The following is a 27,963-nucleotide window of genomic DNA, read 5'->3' as shown; positions in this document are numbered from 1 at the left end:
CCCCCTCTTTTTATCATTCAGAGTCTTTGAATTCTAAAAGTACTAGATAGAGTATTTCACACTTGACCCCTTGTACCAAAAAGGTAATTGTTTAGTTGGGTAAATGGTTTTGATTTGTATGCTGTGGTTCAAAGAAGTAACCATTGATATGGATAATTAAGTTTCCAAAGTCAGTGTGACCTGCATGATTAGTTCCAAGAAGACCCTGCTACATTGTCTCAGGGTTCTGAGAGAGCAAAATCCACATACCTTACACTTCCTGTCTAGGAATCAGATTCCAAGTTCTGCAGTCAACACACACACACACACACACACACACACACACACACACACACACCTTCACAAAGGACAATGGAAGGCAGCTCCCTTCCTGTCCTTTATGTAGTCTCTGAAAACACACATTGACCTCAATGACCATTGCACTTTCAAAGGAGTGGAGTGTAACATTTCTCCCAGGTAAACTTTGTAGTTACTAAGCACGAGCTAAGTTCTTCCTAGGGATGTGATAAGCCAGCCTGATTTCTTAGTTGCAAACATTCTCACTAGCCAAATCAGATATGAGGACACTTGGATATTTCATAACCTTTCGTTCTCGAGTTTATAAAAAAGTGGGAACCCGCCCTTTCCTTCTGAATAGACTCTGACTAAACCCTGGAAGGAAGGGATGGGAAGTGTGTCGATAAATGGCCCACCAATGAATGAGGAGTCTGTATTCCCAAGAGAAAACCCTTGGTGGGTTGGTCTAGGGTTTGGTGAGAAGGAGAACGGTGCTCTCCACATGGTGGAACACTGTGAGGTCGGAGCTGGCAGGTGCAGAGCGTCAGCTTGTCTGGTGCACTCAACCTTGTAACCTCGTCATCGTCATCGGACAGAGCAGGAAGAACGTTGGAGCAGCGCTCTGTCCTGTGTCTATAACTCGCATCGTTCAGGAGGTCCTTTCAGCCTCAGATGAGTGAGAGGAAGTTACTGTAAACCCAGGGAAAGGGCTGGGAGGCATTAAGTTTAATGGTGTTATTAATCAACACTATCTTTCCAGTGGAGCCGCACTGTGCGTTGGAGATTGTTAATCTTGACTAGGCTGACATTGTTGCTAGGTTGCAATGCTATTCCTTCTGAGTTGAACATCAAGAACTTAAACTGCCATGTTTCCCTCAAACTTTCTTTGTAAGTTGGAAAAGGAATAAATCTAGAGAGTGTGCTATTTTTTTTGCTTGTTTATTTGTTTGGTTTGGTTTGGTTTTTTGAGACAGGGTTTTTTGATGTAATAGCCCTGGCTGTCCTGGAACTCACTTTGTAGACCAGGCTGGCCTTGAACTCACAAACAGCTGCCCACCTCTGCCTTCCTAAGTGTTGGGATTAAAGGTATACACCACCACCACCTGGCTGAATGTGCCGCTTTTAAAGACAGCTAAAAATTCAGAACTCAGAGTGGAGAGTGAGATAGGACTAGCCTCATGCCATCCTGCCGATTTGAGGTTTTTAATAAATATAGCCCTGTAAAGCTATGACCAACTGTAGCTCTGTGAACTTTGTTAAGGGTCGTTTTCAAGACACTTTCATTAGTGAGTGATGCCCACAGGGAGAGCTCAGCTTTGGTGGTAATTCATACTTAGCAAGATTTTAAACAAAGTCTTGGGATCTCACAAAATAAATGACAAAGCAAACAGTACAATTAATAAATATGTATACACTTATAAGCCTACCCTGCTTATTTTATTCAGCTAAAAGCACTTACCATAATATGTTTATGAATATCCTAAAATATTGAAAATGTCAGTTTTGGTGAGCAGACATTTCCTGTAAGATATAGATAGATTTGTATCTGGTTTTACCCTAACATGATAAAATAGGATATTCATGAAAACTATAGTACTTAAGGCTCAAGACTAAAAATGTTGATTCTTGACTGTATTAGTCTTTTTTTCTTTATTGGTTTTTGGTAGAATTTGGTTTGCACTCACTCACTCTTTAAATCCTATAGGCACCAGGATATTTGCCGAGGTAGGATTACAGTAATAACAAAAATAAATCCCAAAAAGCTGTGACGCATAGATGCCCATCAAAATAATAGCTGAGTAAGTACAGTATAGCAATGTAACAGAATTCTATACAAACAAAAGAAAATTTATATATGTCTAAGCAGTGACATGGTTACATATCATCATGTTTTTTAAAAGAAATTTATAGGCCAGTTTTCCTAGAAATTAATGAAGAAAAGTTATGCCTATTTATATGTACATAAATATACACACTCACACAAGAAAATACACATGTACAAGTGCCTGCAAAGATACGATTTGAATAATCTCCAGCTTATCCCCCACAGAATGTTCATATTTCACTTTTTATTTAACTCAATTCTACATTGGTTTCTAAAGTATACACTACATCTCTATGTTTTTTTGTTTGCAAGGTCCCCTTATCCGCATATCTAAGTATTTCTATGTAAAAGATGCAAGTGTTTGTTTCCTTCTGATTCTCCATCATCTCTACGAGCTGTTGTTGTCTATACTAAATATGCGTGACTACACGGTAAAGAACTTATGTGAAAGCTGTTAAAGTGGAGGATGCGAGCATTCTCAGGAGAGGGAAGGTGCTAGAAAAGAGTGTCTCTTAGAGTGTGCTCCTTAAAGCAGTTACCAAGCCTTTTGGGGTCATAATCAGAATGAGTGGTTTCTGTTAGCAACTGATTCCTCCTCACCCACCCAAAAGATGGCAGCAGCTTTTCAGATAATTGATAAGATGATCCATGTGTCTATACAGGCATAGTAAAGATTCAACAGTGCTTCATGTCAGTGCTTAAGCAGATTTTGAGGAGCAAGTTCAATCTATCTATTTCCAGTCATTTCCTTTCCATTCTCTGGAAATTAAAACCATCACATAATTTACTGAGAATGATAACTTTATTAAACAAACTTGTTCCAACTATTAACTTTATATCAGATACTCTTGAAACTAAGCAAATATATAGAAATATTTCTTCTGGTATAAATTTTAAACTCAGAATTGAATTGTATCCCAAAACTTTGCAGTCAATCCCTTCCTTCAGAACTGTTTGCATCTATTACAGAAAACACCTTGACAATCTAAGCCATTCGGACCAACCAACAGGATTCCTACCCAACACCATTTCAAAACTCTGATGGACCAGAGAATGCCAATTTCAGAACATTTGGCACTGTTGTCTCTTTCTAAAGACCAGGGCTTCACTGTGGAATCAGTTTCTGGCTCACAGGCATACCTTAGGCTCTGCAAAATCTTGTACTCAAAGCAGTCCTAAGACTGTATTTAGTGAACCTGGAGAAAAACGTCATACTGTGCAACTAACAAGAAGCCAGAAGGTGGGCAACAACCACTGACAGAACACTTGGCCTGGCTGTACAGGCAAATAGCACAGGTTAAGATAAAAAGTTTTACTGCCAGGCATGGTGGCGCATGCACTCTGGGAGGCAGAGGCAGGCTGAGATCACGATGAATTCGAGGCCAACCTGGTCTACCTCGTGAGTCCAGGACAGCCAAGATACACAAAGAAGCCCTGTCTCAAAAAAAAAAAAAGAAGAAGAAAAGAAAGAAGGAGAAACAAAAAAGCTTTGTATCCTTGGCCAGAATTTAAAAAAGGAAAAAAGAAAAAAAAAAAGAAAAAAGAAGACAAGGCTCACATCAGCCCTTCTCAAAATAGCCACAACAAGGAACAATGTCAATTTCAGAATAGATTTTAAGTTGAATACTAATAAGCAATACCAAGGAATATAATGCTATTTATCAACATCATAGATGAATGTAAAGTAAACCATTTTTATGTCTGCGAAGTATATATTTGCTTCTTTTATTTTGAAATTAGTTTTGCTCTTAACATTGACTCATAGCAACCTGTTCATTGTTTAGAGTATTAGTTCTTTATGAAATATACTTACTAAATGTATTCTTTTTTAAGTAGGCAATGAATAATATCACACAGAACTATCACAGGTAGACTAAAACTCCAAATGATGTGTTTGTTAGGATCAGTCATGAACGTTCGTAGCACACAGCCATCACTCACAACCTCTGCATGTGAACAAAGAGAGGCTTTACTGCTCTCTTATAAATCACTTTTAACAGGCGGTGAGCATGAATTGTAAGATTTGACATTTATGATACCATATAGGATGAAAAGTAAGTCCCCTCAAGCCAGTTTTCACTTGTGCATGTTCTCATGAAGTAACTCTTGCTTTATGTTTTAAGTCTTGAAACATTTCAAAAATAAGTTGGTATAAAGCATTGGCAAGTTCTGTTTGTTTTTAAATGACCGGCTCAGATATTGAGCAATCAGGTATCTTCTTAAATTTACTTTAATTTATCTAAATTCCTTTATCCGTGTCCATTTCTAGACTTACTCTTCAGTTCCACTGACTCATAATAGCATATTCTCTTTAAGTTCCACATAAACACTATCGCCAGAAGCCACGGGTTTGAATCTAGCACTACAGTTTTCTTGAACGAGCTGTTTAGTTTTCCGAAATTGTACAAGGAGGCTGTTTAATAAGCCTATAGTGTTTAGGGCATTAATCCACATAGTACATGAAAGAACTCAAAACTGTGATTTAGATAACACTCAACATGCATCAGTGGCCAATGTCCTGAAAACAGGCTGCTGCTATTTTTGTTGCTTTTCTATTAGACTGGCATACTCACTAGGACAGAGCCAACATCTGCAATCATGAGTCTTTCCATACTAATACCTCATGCTATCCTGTGTATCCCAGGTTTCTTTGTGGTTGTCCCATTCCAAAGTTTTTGGAGCCCACTTTTCTTCATGCACCTGTCCTAGATGGCTGTTTATGTTTCAAAAGGATTCACATTCCTCTTTCCATACTTCATCTTCCTCATAAATTTCACCTTCATCTCATTCCCAACGCCCATAATCCCAGCTTTCTCTGCCCATCTTTATAGGTCTCTTACCTAAGACAATAAATGTCTGTCTCAACTGCAGACAGCCACTTTAAAAATGCACAAAATTATTGCATTTTGGTTTTTTCCATGAAAGGAGTTGAGAATCAGTAGTTCTTATAAAGGCTCCTTCATATTTAACGCCATTGTGCTTCAGGGACCATAGTGTCCTGTTGAAGGATTGTTCTGGAGGTGAAGTCTGTTTGTAGGAAAACATCCTATGAAATCAGACCCTTCAATGAGATTAAATTCCTCATCCCAGTTTTTGTTTCATGCACATTAAAGTGTTGGTGGAAAGTGTAGGTCCTTTAAAGTTCAGGGGGAAAGAGTTCAGAAGATCTAAGGCACAGTTAAGACAAAGCTATAGCCAGAGGCCTGGTTTCCTGAGAAGGAAGGAGTTGTTCCCCTACCCCCACTAATCTGTCATGCTTCTGTCTAAGAGGATATTAAAGCCATCCCTGGGCTCCTGTGATTACAGCCAGTCCTGAGTCTTTCTCACAAACCCCATCTGTGCCAGTGAGTCACATGATCAGGGTGATAGCCCCTGTTCCTCCTGAGTGCCTGGTAACTGCAATAGAATGATCAATTAGAGTATTGGTAACAAAGACAAAAAGAGACTGAAAACCTTTACAAGAGATATCATCTCTTAGTCCCTGCCTTCTTCTTGTCCTCTGCAAGTTACTTTTGGTTATAATTCTTTGATTATATGAATTTTGATTAACTCATTAACTTTTTTCTAATAAAAGATTTGTTTCTAAATAAATATACAGATTTAGCCTGATACAGTATCCCACATATGTAGTCAAAGCTGCTTAAGAAGACAAAGAGGAGGATCAGTTGATCCCATGAGCTCAGGGCCAGCCTGGGCGAAGAAACAAGACCCAGCCTCTTGTAATTATTACTTTTTTTTGTAATACATAGATGTGGTTCCAAACTCATAAAGCTTCCCTTAACCCAACGTATAGTCCTTTCTTTTTCTACCATTTCTTTTTCAACTGTCTGGAAAAGCTGAAGAAATATATATATTCACACACACACACACACAACCTTACAGTACACGTTCAAGTAGTGGTTTTACAGGCAATCCAACACCCTTCGGAGACAAATGGCTAATTTAATACTGGCTGTGAACGGACAGATCTTGAGAGATGCCTATTATAGCCTTGGGAAATGTTATTTAAATAAGTGATGTGGTTACCAGCAGAACGAAAGGCTTCATTCTGGATGTTGAGAGTAATTCACTCAGGCAAGTCTTTCCAAAACCAAGTGCAAACAAGAGGTCTGATGACCCCAGGGACTATTAGCAGATGAAGCCTTTCATCTCCAAATTACTTGCTTTCTGCCAGCCCTGGTTTGGGAGAGAGAGAACACTAGAGGGATTTCCCATCCCTTCTTAGTACAAATAGTCTTCCACCCAGCTATCAGACTGTCCTAGTTAGGGTTTCTATTGCTACAACGAAACCCCGTGACCAAAAGGCAAGTTGGGGAGGAAAGACTTTATTTGCCTTCCTTTTCAATCATTGGAAGAACTCAAACAGGGCAGGAACCTGGAGGCAGCAGGAGTTGATGCAGAGGCCATGGAGGGGTGCTTGCTCCCCATGGCTTGCTCAGCCTGTTATCTTATAGAACACAGAACCAACCTAGGGACAGCACCACCCACCATGAGCCGGGTCCTTCCCCGGTTGATCACTAATTGAGAAAAATGCCTTACAGCTGGATGGCATGGAGGCATTTTGTCAGCTGAGGTTCCTTTCTTCCCCATGGGCGAGCTTGTATCAAGTTGACACACAAAGCCAGTCAGTACCCAGACTATCCAGACAGACATGCTGGCACACTGTCACTCTGAAGACAAGGGAAACAGTAACCAGCCATAGCAGAGAGTTTAAAAATATTCTTCAGTCAGAGTGGAGGTTGCCTCTGACTCTTTTGCCTATCTGGGGGACGCGTTCCCTCCTACTGGGTTGCCTTGTGCCGTCTCAGTATGAGGGTATGTGCCTCGTCTCATTGTAACTTGTTACACCCATGTTTGGTTGATATCCCTAGCAGGCCTGCACTTTTCTGAAGGGAAACAGAGGGGGAGTGAATAGGGGGGAAGAGGTGAGATGGGGGGAGGGAATGGAACGAGTGGAAGGAAGGAAAACCGCAGTCAGGATATAATATATGTGAGAAGAATTTAAAAAAATAAAACAAAAACCCACCTCATCGAGCCTGTGCTTGGCCAGGAGTGAATGCGGTGACAAACATGTATGGAACCAGGAGGAAGAACCCAGGCAGATGGGGGCTGGGGCACACAGATAAAGAAAAAGAAAGTATCATCTCTTCTAAACAACTATGGTGTTGCCTTACCAAAGGGCTGCAGAGCAGGAAGTTGAGTCCGGTCACCGATTGTTCTTAAGAAAGAAATAGTTTCTGAAGGAATTTTGGGAGAAGGGATGGATGGGATCATTCATGCTCAGAACATAGTGAGGTTCAGTTCCAGGGATCTTGGAGACACTGAGGTGATAACCTCGGATTCACCTGCAGTGTGAGAAAGCAGCCGTGAAGAAGAGTTTGGTTCTGGGGTGAGACTGGAAGTCAGAAGCACAGCGGAGAAACTCTGAAAGAGGACTGAGTTACAGCTCCCCAGAAGCAGGCCTTCCCTGTTGGGATTCTGTTGAGAGATTTCTAGTTAGTGTCACAAAGAGAGCATCACCTCATTCCTCCCCAGGTAGGTGATGGCTGTCAAGAAAATGCCTAGAAGATTGACAAGGGATAGCATGATACTTCAGTTGAGGTCTGGAGAGGAAAAATACCTAAGTGTTCAAACATGTGTATGCACACACCCACACACACTCAGGTACCTGCGCATATGAGCGGACACACACACACGCACATGCACACACATACACACACTTTGGTTATTGATGTTCTCCTACTGGCCCTGGTTTTCTGTCTCTTCACAATATGTGAGTGTGCACAGCCAGGTTTAAGCCACAGACCTGCCAGCAGCAAACGAGTTCCACCATGCAGTAAGTTTATAGATTGAGGCCCCTGGCCCTCCATAACTACAGAATACTCAAAGTCACATGTCAGCGTCAGTGACAGGCCTGGAAATCCAGATGGAAGAACTTCCCTTTTGTGACTGTTTGCAAATGTAGTCTATTGTGCCTCTACCCAAGTATGCCAAGTATTCATGATATCTGTCTATCTGATGCTCTGAGATTGTTGAAGACGCAGTGAACGTGCCGGGTGTAGAATAATCTTGGTCCCAAGGCTGTTCGTGTGGAGTATGAAAGGGAAAACAGAATCCACATGTACTTATTTAGGGGAGGACTAAATAAGTATTTAGTCCTCTGTGGCAAGGATCTGTGTTTAGTTTTCTGTTGGAGATCCATTTAGGACACTTGGATTAGATCCTTCCTTTCCGAGGAGACCAACAGTGTCAGCTGAAAAAAATCTAGATGATTTGATAGCCAAGTGTGGAAAAGAAGGGTTGTTTGGGGTTTCTGTTTGTTTGTTTGTTTGTTTTGAAATGAGGTATGGTTTCGTAAAGGGATGGGGTATAACACAAATGAAGAGAAGCATCAAAACTGGGGTCCACCTGGCTTGGTTTTAACACTCTTTGGGGTAGTGGAACAAGCAACCTAAAAAGAACTACGATTTTCTCTACATTAATCAGCATTTTTTTTTCATTCTTCCTAAATTCCATGCAGATTTTGTTAGACAGTTCAAAAACAGACCTGTCTCAAGCATGAAGTCCAAAGTCACCCAAAATGCCCTTACGCCTCTAAAGAAAAGTTCCTGTTTGCTCTCCTCCCTGGCTCTTTATGCTGAGCACATTAAAATTTCCAGAAACATGTTCTGGACTTCCTTTCCCAACTTTCAACACTCTTATAACATAAGCAATAATAACAACAATTTAAAAAAACAACACAATCAAATTAAATAGAGTTCCCACGTGTCAAATTGGAAGAGACAAATCTACAGCTAGCACTGTCTTTGGAGAATATACTCCTTTTTACAAAACAAGTTCCTGTGATTATTACTATTACATTAATAACATTAGATTAACAATAGAAAGACTTGGGGACATATTAAATAACACAAATTTACTTATCAACAGTCAGTACTTTTAGCACCTTTAGTCTGCTAATTCTGAGACTTTTTTTTTTTTGGAATGTGCATTGATATTTTGCCTGAATGTACATCTGTGCACTGGGTGTGTGCAGTGGTGCCCACAGAGACCAGAAGAAGGTGTCAGGTTCTAAAACTGGAAAGGCAGAATGTTGTGAGCTGCCATGTCAGTGCTGGGAACTGAACCCGGGTCCTGTGGAAGACTCAACTCCTAAGTCATCTTTCCAGCCCACAGGTCCAGAGCTTTTTAATAATAGCACTGCAGTAGAGTATAACTAGAATTTTTTTATTTAAAGTCTTTTAAAGACATTAAGTGGGGGATGGGATGTTTTCTGAACTTATTATTTTATATTCTTTTTTTCTATTGACTCCTTGTTTTGTTTTGTTTTTCCTTCTTAAAGTTTATTTATTCTCTTGGTTTTTTGTTTTGTTTTGTTTTTTTCCCCCAAACTCCATGCTTACTTAATCTTGTACCATAACTTTTTGGCTCCTAGAAGCAACCCTAGTTACATATTTCATCAGGTACCATCTTTCATCATAAGATACAAATTTGGTATTCACTATCCTTTTGTATTTAGACATTTCAGTATGATAGCCTCTACAGCTATTAGTTATTTAATAGTGATTCAAATGATAAAACATTTATCATTATACTGTTATTGAGTATAATTTTGGTCCATTTTGTCAGATAATGCGCCTGTTCTGAGTTACTTATCATTGCAATAGCTACCTCAATACAATGGCTTAAAGCAATAGCAGTTATTGCTCTTTTGCTTATGGAGTGTTGACAAGACACAGCTAGCCATTTTTTCCCTTAGGGTCTAATAATAATAGGGTTCTCTACAGAAACAAAACCAATATGGTGGATGGTTGAAGGAATGGATAGAGAGAGAGAGATGACTGATTACTAGACAGATAGATAGGAATTTAACACGAGGATGGTTGACTCCCTAGAGAGGCTGAGAAGTTTTTTAATATATCAGCAACAAGCTGGTCAATCAGTTAAGCTGTGAGTATTGCTTGTTCCAAAATCAAAGGCCTCAGAACTAAGGAAACCAACGGTGTAATTCTCACTCCAAAGCTAAAGATGAGAGCCCAAGGGCTGCTGGTGCAAATCCCAGACTCCCAAAGCCAGAGGCCCTGAAGTTCTGTTGCAAAAAGGCAAAGGTAGTTTTCCTGCTCCAGCAGAGAGCAAAACTGCCCTCATTCAATCTTTTTGTTCTTTCAGGACACTCAAATAATTAATATGTAGCTAGGTTTTTTATTTTGTTGCTACCGGAAATTCAGATATCTGGAGAAAGCAGTTACAAAATATAATTGATTTTTCAAATTGATTACATTTGTTTACTTATTACTGTCTTTCCTGTATTCACTTTGCTAAGCCATCAACTGATGGCAAATAATAATAATAATAACAGGGAAGTAGCTGTTTGTTCAGCAATAGAATATAAACACAAACGAGGCACAATCTAGTTCTTTCTCTACTGACCAATTCTCAAATGTCAGTCTCTCACAGTTCTTGAGTCTTGGTACCAGATCTCCTTTTAAAAATGGCTAATTTGCTGCCTTGCAGTTTCCCAAAATGCAGCTTAATCCAGCTTAATTCGACTAAATCAGTGAGAGATAATTAAGGGAGTTAGTTACGCATGAAGAGCCTAGCTGTGGGCCTGCTATGGTCCCTCTCTCCTGTTGACTATTAAAGTAAGTTAATGACCCGGAGCTGCAGAGGGGTTTCCAGCAACAACACTGAGAGGGCCAACATGCTACGGTGATCAGCCAAGGCAGCACTGTTCATTGTCTTTCAGGGAACCGCCTCACCCACCTCACAGCATCTTTATTGTAGGACCAGTCTATCCTGGGGAAAGGCCAGCATATTATAAATCAAGTGAATATAAAACACCGTCACAGCAGAAACAAACACAAGCGGGTTCCCCTTCCCGTGTTTAGAATTTTGGTGGGCAGTTTTATTTCAGAAGGTGGTTCCAGAGGACATCTGAATAGTGATTTTTGAAAAGTGAAAGTTTAGGGACAAAAGTCTGAATAGCTCTTTAAATAAGGTGACAGAATAAACCTGAAATTGTTAGCATTGTATTTGGTTACTGAAAAAATTCACACGTCCTAGGACTTACTTATTTTGAGGCATATATAAACATACCTGCTCTCCTAGCACCTAAGGAAAATTTGAAAAGCAGCAAGTTTCTCAAAAACATAACGCCCCTAGGTCTTGGACTTATCCCCTGTCTCCCAACAGCTGTTTCGTATGGAGGCTTCGCCTTAGGGAGCCACCTGTATTAGCGATTTGGAGTCAAGGTTCCCAGGAGAAAGTTCATCATGGTCGGGGTGGGGGGGGGTGGTGGTGGGGGAAGATGGCAGTACTGAGCCAGAGCAGGGAGCTGAAAAATCATTATCTCCAGCTATAAAACTGAAAGCAGAAAGAGCTATCAGAACCAGAACCAGGGTGAGACTACCTCCAGAGTGAAATGGTGCCACAGCAAGGCACCCTCTTCCCCAACAGTGAAAACCAAGATTCCAGATAACTGAGTCGATGGGGGGCGATGGGGGTGCAGCTAACTGCCTTAATTACTCTTCCTGATTCAGTTGAATTAAGCTCGATTAAGGTGCATTTTGGGAAACTGCAAGGGAGCAAATTAGCCATTTTTAAAAGGACTGTGAAAGACTGACATTTGAGAGTTGGTCAGGAGAGAAAGAACCACCACAGCATCTAAATGCAAGAAAAATGGAATACACTGGGCCTGGTGACACAGGCCTATAAAGCCAGATGTTTTGGAAGGCGAGGCAGGAGGATCACAAGGCTAGCCTGAGGAAAAAAATTAAGAAGAAACAAAACAAAAGGTCAAAAGAGGATTGAGGCCATGGTTTCATAGTATAAACATTTTTCTCAAAAATGCAAATCTAGGCTTAATGCCTAGTATCACACACAAAAAAATTAAAGACAGACAAAAACAAAAGAAACCTTAGAACTGTTTTTGAAATTATGAATTTGTAATTTAAAGTAAAGTGAAAAAAAACCCAGGCATTGTAAACTTTATTTTATAAACTAATTTCCTGTCTTAGCATTTCCTGTTTTAAACCACATAAACTACCTAACAAAAATTCCTAGTCAATAATAAAAACAAACAATAAGCAAGACCTTTGGATTTTCTGTGACATTTTAATTTTTTTAAAGAAAGGCTAAAATTTTCAAAAACAAAGAGCAGGTGACAAACTATTAAAAATAAATGTCAAGTGGGCCAATTTAATGACAGCAGTCAGGAGATAGAGGCAGGTGGATCTCTGTGAGCTTCAGGCTATCCTGGCCACAAAGTGAATCCAGGCCAAATAAGCCAAGAGTACGTAGTGAGACCCTGTGTCAAAAATAACGCAATAATAGAGACAAATATCTAAGATACACATAATACATCTAAGACAGTAAAAGGAAGTGTTTCATTAAACGGAGCTATTAGTAGGCTGGGGAATGACTTAGTTGGTAAAGAACTTGCTGTACAACCGTAAAGACTGAGTTCAGATCCCCAGCACCCACAAGGAAAAAAGCAGGGTGTGGTACATGTTACCATTGAGAGGCAAAGACAGCAAGATCCCTGAAGCTGGCTGGCCAGCTAGTCTTGCTGAATTGGTGAGCTGCAGAGTCAATGCTGGATGCTGATTCAAACAGAAAATTGGGAGATCTCTCTCTGTCTCTCTCTCTCTCTCTCTCACACACACACACACACACATACACACATACATGAATATACACCACATACAAATAAAAATTATAGCTGGGTATAGAGATAACTTAAATATGCTTTTTTAGTTTATACATACTATCTTACTTGGGGTTTTTATTGCTACAAAGAGACACTGTGACCATGCAACGCTTATAAAGGAAAACATTTAATTAAGGGCTGGCTTACAGGTCAGAGGTTTAGTCCTTTATCATCATGATGAGAAACATGGTGGCAGGCAGGCAGACATGCTAGAGAGTTAGAAGAGGGTTCTAACATCTGGATGGACAGGCTGTAGGAAGAGAGTAAGATACTGGGTCTGGGCTGAGCATCTGAACCCTCAAAGCTTACCCCTTAGTGACACATTTCCTCCAACAATGACACACCTCCTCCAAGGCCATACTTCTTAATGCCGCCACTCCCTATAAGCCTATGAGGACCATTTTCATTCAAATCACTACCTATACTCAATAGATGTGCGTGTGCATTTGCATGGCTGCTCTAAAAACACGAAGACACTCAGGCAGCATAAGCTAGACACCAAAGAATAAATATTATATTATTGCTTTTCTCATTGCTATGAAGTATGAGGAACAGTTAAATTCAACCAGGGTCGTTGGAATGGTTGCTACCAGAGGCTGGAGAAAGAATCAGAGATAATGTTAAACAGAATTTCAACTGGGGAAAAGGAAAATGTTCTAAAGATAGAAAGTGGGGCTGGCTGTGTAACAGCGAAGGTATGCTTTAGCTACTGAACTATCCACTTAAAAGTGGTGATGAGGGCAAATTTTATGTTATGCAAATTGAATGCAATAGAAACTTCAACAAATTTAGTATCCAAAAATGTAAATAATGGGGAAGCATTTCATTTTGCTTATCACCTGAATGATAGCAATTGAAATTATTATGCAAGAAACAAGTACATTCAACCTCTGAAAAATGCCAAAAAAAAAAACTTTCTGGAAGACAATGTAGAAAGACAGATGATAACTGATAGGTAGGTAGGTAGGTAGGGAAGTAGAAGATAGGTAGATGAATGATGGGTAGAAAGGTGGATGATAGATAGATAGATAGATAGATAGATAGATAGGTAGGTAATTTAGAAGATAAGTAGATGAATGATAAATGCATAGATGATAGATAGATGATAGAGATAGATGACAGATAGAGAGAGAGATGATAAATAGATAATAGAGTTACATAGATAGATATAATAGAGATCAAATGCCCCAGTATCATTTGACCTCTTAACTCAAAGTAAGTGAATTTACCTGTAAAATTATTATCTGTACTCTTTAAGCTACATTTATATTAAAGATAATGGTGAAAAATTAAAATGTCAGCGTTGGCTATAATGCAACTTCAACAGAGCATATTCATCAGCTACATTAACTAAAAATTAGACAACAGGAAATGGGGATGTAGCTCAGTTGTACCTAGCATATATACTGCTTGGGTCTGGTCTGAAGCAATGCCTAAAACCTGACATGGTGGCTCATGCCTGTGATCTCAATACTTGGAACAGGGGCAGGGAGACAAGGGCAAAATCATCCTTTGCCGCATACTGATCTCAAGGAGAGCCTGAGCTGTGTGGGACCCAATCTTGATAAATAAGTACATATATATTTAATGAGACAATATGTGCTATGATCTCAATCTTGTCTGATGGTGAGCCTGGGCATGTAGATGAGATGGACCTACAATATCTCTTAGCAATCTTACCTTGTTTGATTATTAAGCTTCTTTTTTTTTCTTTGCACTTTTCCGTATTTTCTTAACTTCACAATAAGCATCTTAATCCATATTTGAAAACAAAAATAAAATATTGCTTGCTTATAAAATGATGTAGCCCATCCCCAGAAGTTGGGGAAATTGGGGCTACAAGCTCAAAAAGAATTAAAATCATAGGATGCTAACAGAATGTACAATTGAAGCCTGCAGTTAACTTGGTTAATTTGGTGGGAAAGCAGCCTAGTTGCTCACATGGAGTTAAAAAATGATTGCCATTTCTGTTTGCCATTTTCTTGATTTTTGTACTGCCAGAGGCCACATGAAAGAACCAGACTCATTTTGGCAAAGATCAAATGAAATCGGGGTGTGGCAGAGGCATGAGCCAGTGTGTCACTGTTGGTTTCTCATCTCTGCCATTGTTAGCACTGAGGCCTCAGGCTAAGCCTCAGCTGAGCCTTTGGATAAACCAGACTTTCAAATAAATTCTACTGTAAATATGCTGAGTATCCCAGGAAAGCCTGCTCATTGAAGTATTAGATCCAGATCAAGAAGTCAGTGTGCCCTGACCTTCCACTGAATGAGCATCCCGTAACTCCACTTAGGAGGGTGGAACAAGAGGAGCCCAAGTTCAAGGGCCATCTTGCTCAATGTAGTGAGACCATGCTTTTTGTTTTGTTTTGTTTTGCTTTGCTTTGCTTTGTTTCACGTGAAAAGAAGGCTAAAAATAGAGCTCAAGAGAAGAGTGTTTGTCTGTGTCCAATCTCTACTATCTCAGTAATTAAAAAAGAAAAAAGAAAAAAAAAAAGGAAAAGAAAGAGAATTCTACTGGTCTCTGCAAGTTTGTCTGTCCCTACTTCACCCTCAAGAAACTTCCCCTCCAGATTCACTCTTGATAATCACCTTTTTTTCCTGTGACCTTTCTCTGGCTTTAATAATGCTTGTTTGAATGTTAAATATGACATTCTGGGCTGGGTCATAGTTTGGTTTAAGTGATTATCTAAAAGGTAGATTCATATCATTTGTGAAAGAATCTCTCTGTACCCCTCATTAATAATCTAAAGACGTTTCCAGAAGAATAAGTTAGCCTGCCCCCGACTCTGCATGTGAATTGTCTGAAAGTTCTAACAATAAATCTAGCGGAATAAGGCAGCTATTCCTAGCAGAGCTTAGGAAGCAGAAACTTTTTCACTGCCCAGCTCCTTTCTCCCTCTCCCCTTCTGTCTTACAGTTTCAGCATGTGTGTTTTGAAAACATCTGAAAAAGCTAAATATCAGTAAGGGGAAGTCAGGAAGATCACAAACTGGGGTTACTGAAGCTAAAAAATAAATAAATAAAATAAAAAAATACATGTGTATTTCAGGACAGCTATTGGCTCTCAAATGAAATTATGTCCCCTAACTGAAAACTGCTAACATTATTTTCAGTATTTTTTCCTTTGTCATATTTCTCCTTTGAGCATTGCAAATCAAAATTATTTTCTCCAGTCATTTCACAATGTTCCATTGAGCGCAAATTACATTACAACATTTTCCAAGCACAGAAGAGTCTTCTAGTCCTAAGGGAGGTAAAGAAATTTCCAGAGATTATTTGGCTTCTGTCACTAGAGCAGAGGTTTAAGCTAATTGCCCCAGGGATAAATGAAGCCCAAAGTTGAAATTGCTCGGGATAGATTCAGTTTTTCTTTTGTTTGTTTGTTTTTAATTAGTTTCCAGCATCTAAACAGTGGAAACTTTGACATAAATATACATAAATGGAGTTGGTGGTGTTGCTCAGTGGTGGAGGGCTTGCTTGGCATACAGAGGCAATTGGTTTGATTATCAGCATTGCAAAGAAAGCAAAGGAAAGGAGGAGGGAAAGAGGATAGAGCTTTTGACGGTCTAACCAGTGCATTGGGGTTGTTCTGTTAGCAGAAGCCAAACAGCAAGTACTGGACCTGCTGGATGCGGGTGCTGGGAACCCAATTCAGGCTCTCTGCAAGAGCAGTCGTGCTTTTAAAGGCCGAGATGTCTGTCTAGCCCCTGGCAGATCTCCTGTTAGTGAGTCCCCAGGCAACGTCCTTTGCTCTGTTCCGCTGGGGCTTGCCTCACCAGCATCACACTGAAGCCTTTCAAGTCGGATTTCGTTTTTAACAAGTGATGATGGGATGAAACACAAGAGGGTGTCCTCGGACAACATCAGTAATATCTAATGTCAATCATTAAGATAGTGTAGGAACCCATAACCACAAAGAATGGCTCTTTTAGTCAGCTACGCAATATAGGAGTTAGCTATGAGGTTTTTCTTTTTTTGGTAATTCCACAGTCAGCAGGAAATAAACCCAGACAGAGATTGCTGGGGTGCTGCTGTGGATAGCCTTGGAGCAGCTAATACTTGCCTCAGAAATGAACAGTACAGATGGTTATAAAAAAACACACAAACAACAACAACAAACAGTGTACCTCTACAAAACCTAATTTAGTTTGTGGAGGATTTTTTTCTTTTTTTCTTTGTGTGGGTGTGTGTGTGTGTGTGTGTGTGTGTTATGTGTACGTACGTGTTTGTGCGCACACACACCTGTATAACTGTCCAGAGGTCAGAAGTCAGTGGCAGGTGTCTTCATCGGTTAGGTATTTTCTCCTGTGGGGAGCTAGAACTGGTTGTAGCCAGCAAGCTCCAGGGATTCTCCAGTCTCCCGGTGCTGTGGTTACTATCAGGCTCCCTTCTTCTGTCTTTTTTATCTGGATGCTGGGACTCCTAAGCAGGTCTTCATACTTGCACTGAGCTATCTAGGCCACTGAGCCATCTCCCCAGCTCTTGCGATGGATATCTATTCTTCTGTATGAAAAAGCTTTCAGTGACAGTGACTGCTGGCTCAGGGAAAATGCGGTTGTCTGCTGCATGGCAAAGCTTGTCTCTCCGAGCCCACTGCTTAAGACCCAGATCTCAGTTGATGCAGCTCAGCAGACAAATGCAGTTTAAGGCCTGCTGCTCTAGACAGACACATGAAGCCTGTGGTAATGAGTGGAAGACTAAGTGAGCAGAAAGGACCCTGGGCTGCGGTTCAGCATCCTCTCTCATCTAGTAAACAGCATTGTCTGTCCATACACTCTTGATGGCTTTGCCAGCCCTCCTCTTGTCCACAAAGGTGAAAGTTGAGGCTTTGTACTTCATTGTTTTCATTGTCTTCTGGGCATGTAAAATAGGAATTTCTTGGTCAAATTTTATGTCCCATTTAATAAGATAGTGGTCTACCAAATCTATGGCTTCCTTCCTGGTCCACCACTGATGGAAAACATGCCAGTCCAGGTGAATCAGGCACATGATCCAGTTACCTGAGAGGTCCAGGCAGGAGAATCAGAAGTTCAAAGTCTCCCAGGACTACCAAGTGAGTTCAAGGACAGCCTGGACAACTTCGTAAGAATATTTTTTTTTTTTTATTAATGAGTGAATGAATGGATGAATTCACTTTACATCTCGATCGTATCCGCCTTCTGCCTCTCCTCCTGGTCCCCCCTTCTCTCTAAAGGCCCTCTGTCTTTGGTGCCCCTGCTCTTACCAGGTCTGATCTCTACCTTCATTTCTCTCTGGGCTTTTTCTCCTACCTTGTTTCTTTGCTTCAATGAACTACTTCCATTGTCTATTCTACTTCCCCTTCTGAGTGAGATTTTTGCATCCTCCCTTGGGCCTTCCTTCCTTGTTACTTATCTTCTTTGGCCTGTGAATTGTAGAGTGTTTATCCTGTAATATATGGCTCCAACCCACTGATGAGTACATACCATGCTTAGTACGAACGAATCTTAGTGAAAAGTTTAGAAAGTGCTTAGAGGCCTATGAAAGAGTTCAGTAGGTAAACGCACTTGTCATGTGTGGTAGGGTTTTTTGTTTGTTTGTTTTGTTTTCCAACTCAAGACAAGTTAGAGTTATCTGAGAATAGGGAACCTCAACTCAGAAAATACCTCAATCATATTGGCATATGTGTTAGCCTGTGAGACATTTTCTTGATTAGTAAGTGATTGATGAAAGAGGGACCAGGCTATTGTGGGTGGTGACCCTACTGAGCAGGTGTTCTTGGATTATATAATCAGGCAGGCTGAGCCAGCCATGGACAGTTCAGTAAACACCATTCATCCATGGCTTCTGCTGTAGTTGCTATTTCTGTGTCCCTGCCTTAATTTCCTACCTTGATGGAGTGAAAGTTACAAGATGAGATAACTACTTTCTTCCCCTAAGTTGTTTTATGTATTACAGCAACAGAGAAGCAAACCTGATGACTTGAATTTCATCCTTCCTACTCATGTAAAGGTGGAAGGAGAAATAAACAGAGTTGTTCTCTGACCTCCACATAGCACCATGGCATCTGCATGCATACGTTCATCACACATGATTAATAATAATAATAATTTTTAATTAAAAGTAGGTTCTGGGGATAAGGATAGAGCTTAGTAGTAGAGCACTTGACTAGCTCTACCCTAAATTCAATATCCAGGAATGCAAAAACAAAATATTTGGAGGAAAAACCCCTATCTGTACTGAACATACGCAAATCTACAGTGTTTACATTGTGTTACATATTCTAAAAAATTATCAGTAATCTAATAATTATTCAAAAACATGTAGGAAAAAGTATATGTTATATGCAAATCCTATGCGATTTAGAATGAGGGGCTTGCACATTCAGAGATGTGAGTACAAGAAGGAAATGCTAACTCTGGATGTATTCACAGTTCCTTCAGAATCCACTCACTTATTTTGCTTATTGTATAGCTTCCCTAGAAAGAAGCCAGCTACTGAACGACAGGGATGTGGGTCTTTTGCTGGCTGCTGTATACTCCAGTGGAGAAACCATTTGGCTCATGGTAAATGCTCTCTTGGTACCAAATGAATGAGTCTCTGTCCGTTAAGGTAACACGCATAAAGCACCAATTTACCCCAAAGCAAATGTCCATGAAAATTGCTGTGGACTTCTAAACTCCTTACTCTGATTGGATTCTGTTGCGAGTTTCAAAATGGGGCTTCTTATGCTATGAGGAGCCGCCAAATAAGCTGTCTGAGAATCCTCTGAGTCTTTGGCGGGGATAGGGGGAAGTCAGTATCAGAGATCATAAATCCGCAGGCTGAGGCCAGCCAATGAGCAGTCCTAGGTGCTGTGACCATAGTCCAAATATCAGTCAGAAATATATGCCCAGGAGGTATACTGACTCTCCCCATGAGCTGGGAAGAGAGCAGTATTTAATACTCACATTCCCTATTTACTCTAGAGGCCTTTAGCAAGGAATGGGTATCCCAAAGATCAGGTACTTCTTTTCCCCATTTTCTGATCAAGACACTGATCTTTCCTTACCTCCCCACTGCCCCTACACCGCAATTTTTTGTGATGCCAACCGGAGCGACAGGCTTCGCGTCCTCAGAACCACCCAGGAAAAGACAGGGGGGAAATGAGCATGAGGCGCGGACCTCTGCACCCAGCGGATGCCTCCAGGCTTTTGCCTTTACCCTAGAGGCCAGTAGTTGGCGACTTTTAGGCGCTTGCCGCGGCGCCACAGAAGCGCAGACCCTGGGAAAACATTCCAGGAAAGGGCGGAGGAGGCGTGGGGCGGGACCTGGGCCGCCTGGGGGCGGGGCCTGGCTCGCGGTGGGCGGGGCCAGAGCACAGCCCGAGGCCACAACGTGGGCCCCGCCCGTCGGGGCGGGCTCAGTGGGAGGGCGCGGCCGGGAGGGCGCGCGGAGAGCAGAGCGCTGTAGCGGGCGGCTGGAGGGCGGTGCGCTCCAGGCTGGGCCATGGCTGGGCGTCCTCGCAGCGGGAGCCGCGGCTCCCCAGCTTCGTGCCCTGCTCCCTGAGAGCGCTCCCTCTGCGGTCGCAATCAAAACCCACGAGTTTGCCCGAGCCGGGGCGAAGCGTAGGAAAGCCACGAACCAGGATGCGCTGACGACCCCGCGGGCTCGCGTCCAGGGTGCCACCGTGGGTCCCGGCGTGGGATCCCGATTGCTTCGGGCCGCCTCGACGTTCCCAGTGCGCTCCCGCAGCCCCGCGCCGACCTTGATGTGCAGAGACAAGCCGGACACCATGATCCTAACACGTAAGAAGGACTTATGCCCTGTCGGACTAGGTCTAGCCGGGGTCAGCTGCTGAGGGGACCGGCCGAGGAGCATTTGTCACCCCGCTCTGCCAAGTCCTAGGAGTGGTTGTGTGTTTTGACACGCTTGCCGAGGAGTCGCCCCGGGCTCTGGAGAGCAGAACGCGTGCGTCCGAGCAGCTGGCGTTAAGAGTTTGGAGAGGGAGGTTTTAACATCGGGTCACGTCCCTCGGCCATGTATTGCCTGGGGACTGCAGACCGGTGTCCTGGTGACTTAGACTGGTTTTAGTCCTAGAAGCTGGCCTGGGGCAGCGAGGGGCGAGTAACCGCTTTTCGGCTTTGGTGGGGGAGAGACCGTTCCCGTGTCCTCTTGCTGTTCTGTACCTTAGAAGTTCCAAATCGGCCTTGTCTCCCCAAGAATGCGTTATTTAAGGGACTGTGTAGCCTGTCGCTGTACTTGGGGGGAAAACGTTTCCTTAACGTTGTTTCAGAGCGCGTTTACCCAAAGTGTTCGATCCTTTTGTTGTTTGTTTTAAACTCTGGGAGTCAACTAAGCCTGGGCGGGCTAACTCAGGGTTGGTCCTTAGTCACCCCCAACCCCCATCGCACGTGGGGTTTCGGACTGGGAACTCGGAGCTTTCCCGCTGTGTGGGGTGGTTGGACGTGGTTCCTGAAAAGCCCACACCCTTGGCGTGGGAGGAAGAGCCCATGAGCTGGGGAAAGGAAGGAAGCGCGTCTACAGGCCTGAGGGTTTCTTTTTTCTTTTTGTATGGTGGAGACTAGCGTCTTGGACTAGTGCCCCTCCCTGTGCCCCTGTCCCCTCCTCCAATGTCAGGAGCTGAGAGCCTTTGATCCTTCTTAAGGGTTGCTCCCTGAGCAGCAGCCCACCCTGTCGGTGTAGTTTTCTGTCTCTGCGAATCATTTCAGCGCGCGGCCCTTGGTGTGAGCTGGGATGCTGGAAAAGCGAGTTCGGGATCAGCACCCCGCGAGTTGCGCCAACCGGGAAGGTGGCACAGCCTCGCTGTGCAGTCCCAGCCCTCCGCTGTAACTGTTGGCACAAGTGAAACTTGTGAGGATCAAAGAAACTAGGACACGACAGCCTAGCAGGGTGACAGATACTGAAAGCCACTCCGTTCCCAAATTATGCTAATAGCTATAAGGGAAACCCTGCCTACAGTCATTAATCTGCGCAGTAGAGGAGGGGAAAAAATTATTGCTCCATCCGGTTTTGCTTTCAGTGAGGCTTTTTACAGCCAACGTGGTCACAAATGGGTTCGTTCTCGGGAGTCAGAGGTTGTTTCAAGCTGTAGCTGGTGATTCGGAGGAATGCAGCCTAGGCACGGCCATTTATTACCAAAAGATTCGTGGGGGTGGCATATGTGACGCATTTGAGTAGAAGGAAGGAAAAAAAATCAGGCTTTGGAGAAGGCAGAATGCCCAGTCTCAAATTACATTTTTTTTTAACCCTGCAAAATTCTGTCTGCTGAAGGGATGAGGGAAAATAATAACCCTGTGGACTGCAGCCCTCAGAATGTAAACCTATCAGCGGCTGCAAGAGGGTGACTAATTTTGCTTCCATCTGGACTGCAGGCTGGTCCTCTGCGGGATAATTTGCTGACCATAAGGGTGGAATTAATGGACGCACCCAGTGCCATCTTGGCACGCAGATTGCAGCAGATGGTCAGAGCGGTGCCCTGCGAGGCAGCAGCCCCCCTCCCAGAAGAGCCAGAGTCCTGAGGAACGAGTGTCAAATGGTTAGCAGATGTGCCTTCAGAAGTTATTTCAAGATATTTCCTGAGAAAATGTTGGAGATTGCCTGTATTCGCTTTTATTGAGGCTTGCCAGCCAGATTTGCAGCGTGCCCCTAGCCTGGGTGGGTAATTTTTTTCATCGGTACCACTGTTTCAAGTGAAGCTCAGCAGACAGACTTTTCTCCAGCTGTTTTTGTTTTGTTTTGTTTTTTGTTTTGTTTTGGGTTTTTTTGTGTTTTTTTTTTTTTTTGGAAGTTTGCTTTTGACAAATTGACTTTACTTTCTTGTGAGCTGAGTGACACCCTTCTCAAAACAGGCAAGAACTTCAGGAACCAGGAGCTGACTTTTTTTCTCCAAGCCACAGAATCTGCAATCTGGATATGTGGTCTTTAGCTTAAATCTTTGTGCCCTGGAGTAAATGAGAAAAGTGGTTTCAGTGACTTGTATTCTCATTTTCCCTACTCCCCCGCCCCCAGAAGGGGTTTCTCTGTGTAGCCTTGGCTTTCCTAGACTGGCTTTGTAGACCAGGCTGGCCTCAAACTCACGGAGATTCTCCTGCCTCTGTTTCCCAGAAAGCTGGGATCAGAGGCGTGTGCCACCATGCCCCGCTCTTTTCCCTACTTTTGTAGACCTGAAGAGTGAAAATGATGGGTAAACTGTTTCAGATTTTAATAGTTATTTTTTTTTAATTGTGGAATACATGCAAGACAGTTTGCCCATCTGCCTTTGTTCTCCATTGTACTTAAAAAAAACAAAGACCAGTGGACAAGGATTGATTTGTTATGGCCGAAGCAAGGTGAATAAAGTGAGTTTTAAAGTGTCTGGTGCTCCCACTCTTAACTCGCAGAAGTGATGTGGGTGGTAGAGGGGACAAGAGGGACTCATGCAAGACGCTTCCAATCCGAGGCTTGGTGAGGCTCCAGGAGGTGGCTTCAAATGCAAAAATTAGTAGTTGGGTTTCCCTGGCTGTCCCTGTGGAGATTTTAAAGCATGATGCAGTGTTTAAATGAGAAGGGCATTTTTATGAGTTAGTCGAGTAAATACTCAATTTGAAAATATTCAAGGCAGGGTGATTTGGTCCAGAAGAATTGGGGGCATCCAGAGTACAGTGAGTGAAGTGAATGGGACTCTTGAAGAGAGCCTTGTTCTGGACAGGATGGGCCAGTATTGTAAACACGAGTTTCTCATGCTTAACTCCCTTTCCTAGCAACAGGAAGACGGAAATGAGGCCATGTAAAAAAAAAGAAAAAGGAAAAAAAAAAAAAAGTCCTAAAGGGCTCCAGACAATACTTGATCCACCCTTACTGTTCACCCTGTACAGCCAGAAGACCTGCAAAAGTAAAAATAACTTCAGATGTTTCCGCTTCCTCCCTGGATATTACCAAACCAGTGCAGGCTGATGGCCCTCTGTTGTACAGAGGGCATCAGAGCACAACCTGGCCCAGGTGCCCAGACTCCAGGCAAGCCAAACAAAGAAGGAGAAAGGTGGCCGTCATTTTTAATGTTTTTGCAGGCCAGCGATACAGTGACATGCTCTAGAGCCCATGGCAGAGAATGATAATAGTACCTGAACATAGCTGTCTCCCTGAGTCTTGGTGTGCTTGGGTTTTTATCCATCTATAAAAAAGTCCTCCCCCCACCCCCCGTGTGGTCAAGGTCAAGTTTAAAAGGCCAGTTTATGAAGAGTTAATGTCTACCCTGGCCTGAAAAACACAAGCCCACACTCAACAGGCCTGTGAAATGAGAGGAAGAAAATGGGTTTTGGAACAGACCTTTCACAGCTGTCTCTATTCCTGACCCTGGCCATTGCAGAGTTAAGTATCTTTGAAGGGAGGCCACGCAGGAGGGTTACAATTTGTTTTATAGGAACATGTTAGTGCTGTGAATGTGTGCAATCAGTGGTGTTTTCTTTCAGTCTCAAGTTACACTAGTCCTCATTTATCCTTGGGGAGTATATTTCAAGACCCCAGTGAGTTCCTGAAACCATAGACAGTACCCATTTTTATATGTACCCTGGTTTTTTTTTCTTTTCATAAATACATTTCCGTGATAAAATTCATAAATTAAGACCCAGTAAAAGATTCACAGTAGGAACAATAAAATAGGACAGTTGAAGCAATTAGGCATCGTAGAAGTTACTGAGGACTTGTATTTCATACTTTCATTTCTTTGAGTTGACGTTTAGGCGGAGCTCCCCCCGCCCCACCCCGTTGTAGTGGGACACTCAGTTGATGTGGAAAGGGTAGATTTCCCGCTGGGGAGGTCTGTCTGTCAGCCTACGGCTGTCTGTCAACACTTCTCCCTTAGGTGGGCCACTCTGTTATTCTTGAGGATTAAGGTGGTGATCAATGATAAGGGGCGGAGAGCCTTCCTGGGGACAGTTAATTGCATGTCTCTGCCTTGACCTTTTCTGTACTAGCCATCCGTTTTTTTTCTTGCCATCCGAAGTAGTGGCAGACAGGAAAACAGCTCTGCATGTTCAGCTTCTGTGCCGTTGAGGACCCGCACGGTCAAGAGTCAGGCTTTTCTAGAACGATCCAGTAGAGCCTTGCAAAGACTGTCTGCTCGGGTATCTGCGCCCTTAGAGGGTGTGATGTGATCGCAGCCAAGCAGATGGCGACAAGGGCTTCTACCCTCCCAGAAAGGCCCAGAATACCACATTGAGAGAGTCTAACCGCCACTTCACTGAGCAGTGCTTTCTCCAGTGAACGCGCTGGGAAATTCATATCTAAAAGAAATGTCTGTGCTAGATATCAGGGAAAGTAGTTGAATGGCATCTTGCAGAATTCCTGCCTGCTGCAAGGAAGGGCTTTTGGGCACTGCAGGTGAACTGTGGCACTCCAAGCCACCGTAATGGAAAGCGTTCTTTCTCTTCGTCAGGCTCCCCTGGTTTTGTTCGGTTGGTAGATTTAGGTTTGTATGTCTGTCTCTTGGTGGCGTTTTCAGGTCAGCCTCTCCCCGAGCAGAGGAAAAGTGGAAAGGTAATGAAGGATGAGCTCCGTGAGCTGGGCCCTCCGTTGTCTTTGACACCTCCCACCCACATCTTGATCTCTCACCCGCGTGTGAGTGTCCTGCGGAGAGAACTGGAAGTCACTTCCTGATTCTTGTCACAAAGGCGCCTTCCTTGTCCTGTAGGAGTCTCTAAAGGATGTCCGAGGGACAAAAGTTTTCCACACCCTGAGGTTGTGGCACTCCCAGGCTCACCATACTTAGGAAGCCAGTGAGGAAAAAGAGAGTTTGGAGCGAAGCTCTGTGACCCAGGTGTGGGTGCTCCCTGCTGCCTCAATGTCTGTCCCCTTTGTTACACTCAGGTGACAAATCCAGAATATTTTCTCCTGTCTGGATAAAGCAGAGAGAGGCCTCTAGGAGAGCCAGTGTCCACTGAATTCCCCGTTTCAACCCAAACCGTAAGACGTGGAAAGGGAATTTTGGGTGATGCTAGCTCCTCTGTGAAAGTCAGAGCAAGGGAAATTCCAGAACTTTGCAAAGGCATCCTTGAAAAGCCTGTCCCCTGCTGAGGGCCAGCTGAAGTACTTCAGTGTCCAAGGTCACAGTCAATGACGTGGCACCACCACAGACCCCTTCCTGCTGGTGTGTGTAAACAGACAGGGAGGGCCACAAACTGGGGACCTTCAGGTCCTTTTAGGGAATTGAGTAGATGGATATGGGTTAAATTTCGTTAAGTAATTTTAAAGAAAATGGTTTCTTAATTCATCTGGGAGATAGGAATAGGTTTCTTTTTTTTTTTTTTTTTTTTTTTTTTCATGGTATGTAACTGATTGTGTGAGGGTTGGGATATACCACTCTTTTCTCTCCCCTGTGTAACTTTGATCATTGGACCACCAAACACTCAACCCAAACAAAAAAACCAGCATGTCAAACTGAAAAGGCATTTTTGCTTGAGGTCAGACTAAAGGAAGAGGCAAACTTTTATTAACCAGTATTTGCCACATTCTATTTTCATTGGTCTTCCATAAAACATAGCATCATATTTCATTCCTTTCTCAGTTTTTCTTTTCTCTTTTCTATCAGAAAGAGCTAAAATAGAGGTGAGGCAGAACTGTCTTTCGTGACTTCTGCTGCTCTGTTTCCATTGGAATTCCTTGCTATCCTCTTTGTCTCTAATTTCAGGTTTAGGTAGCAGCATCCTGATTTTCTGAGTTTTGTGTTCATTGTTCTATTCGTCCTGGAGGACCTTGGGGCAAAAGACAGGATGAGGGAGCTGGGCTTTGCGGAATAAATAAGTTTTGCTGACCTACAGAGGAAAACAATTGATGTGTAAACCAGCCTTTCAGTGCAGAGGTGGGGCGGACTCTGGGACTATAAGCCGGTATTTGACTGTCCTTGAGTGTTAAAAGGAAATTGTATCCTCAAGACGTGTGTGTCTCCATTTAGAAAATGGAAGCTGTGTAAAATAGGAGCCTAAAGCTATGTCACTTTCTTTCTTGAAATTGTTTTAATATATGTAGTTAGCACCCTAAGACCTACTCCAAGCTATTTTCCTCAGTGTATAATCTGAAGTCCTTAGTTATTTGATACAGAATCCTAGGAATACATAAATGTATGTGCATTGGTTGAATGATGGATGGGGGCGGTGTCCTAATGGTATTTTTTTTTTTCTTTTCTTAATTGCCATCGAAAGTAATGGGGCTTTTCAGTGGTGTTTTCATCATGTAACATAAAAGCAGAATGGGAACTGTGGGGTGGTCAGGGCTGTGAGGGGGTTGGCAGAGGTCTGTCTTTGTCTCACCCTAGACTGACGTGAAATAGGGAGAGGAGATGTTGCTGCATCTATCTCCTTAATGGTCCACCCCCCCACCCACCCCTGCTCAGTGTGACCTCTTCACCCTGGAGCGCAGGTGCCAGTTTTTGATTAGCTGGGAGAAATTTTCTATTCCTGGAAATGAGGTACCTCGGTGTGGAGACTAGAGTTCCTGACAGCCCCGTCACTGGGGAGCTCACATCAACACAGAACAACAGACAGCAGTGATGGGAACTGCTGGGCCTTGCCTGGTTTGAGTGGTAAAAAGCAGTACTTTGCAAATGCTTGTGCAAAAGCATCCCCAAAGGATATTTCACTTGATGTAATTTCTGCATTGCTGAAGTGTCATCCCCGGTGCTTAATCCCAGGTGTAGGCTTTCGGGGTGTCTCCGTGGAGTTTTCCTTCCTTCAGAGTAAAGCCCTTTATTAAGTTGTCAACACATCACATGGCTAAAGTGGCTTCTTTATTCCTCTCCTTAAATTATTTCTAGGAATATTCTCTCCTAGAAAGCAGCATACCTCTCTCCAAATCTTCAGCAGATGGAGTGTGGGGGGGGGAGGGGCAGTCAGCAAGAAAACTCCCAAGCTTCCATTGTTTTAACTGGTACTGAGAGAGCCTGGTGAGTAATTTAAGTGAGAGCTCCAAGCCATGGAATTGAAATGGGTAAGAAGTTGTCTGGCCTGGGGACACCATCTGGTGCCTCTGAATTTGAGCAGATTGTCCAGACTCTGGGCCAGCTCCCGTCTAACAGGAAAGGTCCCACAAGCATGCCAGCACCCTGCTCCCTGCCTCCCCAGGAGTCAGAATGTCACAGGAGAAAGAATACTTTAAAGCAACCCCCCCCCCCCCGCCGAAAATATATATGTATGTATATTTTCAGAAGTTTTCTGTAGACTAG

General features: G+C 42.8%; 1 protein-coding gene across 3 annotated transcripts in view; it reads left to right on the top strand.

Annotated features, from left to right (window-relative positions):
* Dlc1 (DLC1 Rho GTPase activating protein) overlaps nucleotides 1-27,963 on the top strand; it is a 387,771-nt gene that overhangs the window by 324,539 nt on the left and 35,269 nt on the right. The window contains exon 1 of one of the 3 annotated variants that reach the window (XM_021651063.2): nucleotides 20,179-20,554. The exons of the other annotated variants lie outside the window; for them this stretch is intronic. Within the exon in view, the coding sequence (XP_021506738.1) occupies nucleotides 20,518-20,554 (37 nt within the window). The 5' untranslated portion in view covers nucleotides 20,179-20,517. Of the gene's footprint in view, nucleotides 1-20,178; nucleotides 20,555-27,963 lie in introns of those variants that run through there. 3 annotated transcript variants of the gene reach the window in all.

The sequence above is a fragment of the Meriones unguiculatus genome, chromosome 4 (assembly GCF_030254825.1).
Source record: "Meriones unguiculatus strain TT.TT164.6M chromosome 4, Bangor_MerUng_6.1, whole genome shotgun sequence".
In the NCBI taxonomy this organism is placed as follows: Eukaryota; Metazoa; Chordata; class Mammalia; order Rodentia; family Muridae; genus Meriones; species Meriones unguiculatus.
The sequence above is the reverse complement of the archived record's forward strand: the minus strand, read 5'-3'. Positions and strand labels throughout refer to the sequence as shown.